General features: G+C 34.5%; 1 protein-coding gene across 1 annotated transcript in view; it reads left to right on the top strand.

The window, feature by feature from the left end:
• Positions 1 to 293: 293 nt before the first annotated feature.
• LOC106511985 (protein angel homolog 2) overlaps positions 294 to 588 on the top strand; it is a gene marked incomplete at its 3' end in the record, with an annotated part of 3,817 nt that continues 3,522 nt past the window's right edge. Inside the window, 1 exon segment of the mRNA XM_014000693.1 lies at positions 294 to 438. Coding sequence (XP_013856147.1) covers positions 383 to 438 — 56 coding nt within the window.

Below are 588 nucleotides of genomic sequence, written 5' to 3' on the forward strand. Positions count from 1 at the left end.
GTATGGTTGTTATACACAACCACTGAAGTTGTGAGTGCAAAAGATAAAAATTTATTTGCAGTCCAACTTTTAATTTACGTTGAATATTTTTGAAAAACTTTGCACAAATATTTCATATTTGTGTTACATTCTCTAAATAAAGTTAACGTAAGTTGGATTTGTACAGTTTTATTTGGTATTTAGTCGGAGTAAAGATCATTTAAAGCACAATTTCATTGACGGAGGAGGGGAAACATGTATCTTTGAAGGGAACATCGACATGCGCGCACAGATTTGACGTATTAGCTACGTCATTTTTAAAGGACGAGAATCCCGGTTTGTTTTTGGATTTTCGGTTTGTCAAAAAATAAAAAACTCTTATTATGGTCGTTTGTAATAATTTATGCGATCGCACTTAAGAGCAAGCGTAAAGTATGACAGCTCCACTCATGAAGACAGGTAGGTTAACGTCAGCTAACTGCTCGGAGTTAATAAGTTAACAAATAAAACGGGTCAGGTGTGTTCGTTGGGCTCAACACGGTCAGTTCGGTTTAGTTTTTTAGTTTATTTATTAGTTTATTTATTAGTTCGGCAGAGCGAAATTAAAGG

Source organism: Austrofundulus limnaeus, unplaced genomic scaffold (assembly GCF_001266775.1).
Source record: "Austrofundulus limnaeus strain Quisiro unplaced genomic scaffold, Austrofundulus_limnaeus-1.0 Scaffold3768, whole genome shotgun sequence".
NCBI lineage: Eukaryota > Metazoa > Chordata > Actinopteri > Cyprinodontiformes > Rivulidae > Austrofundulus > Austrofundulus limnaeus.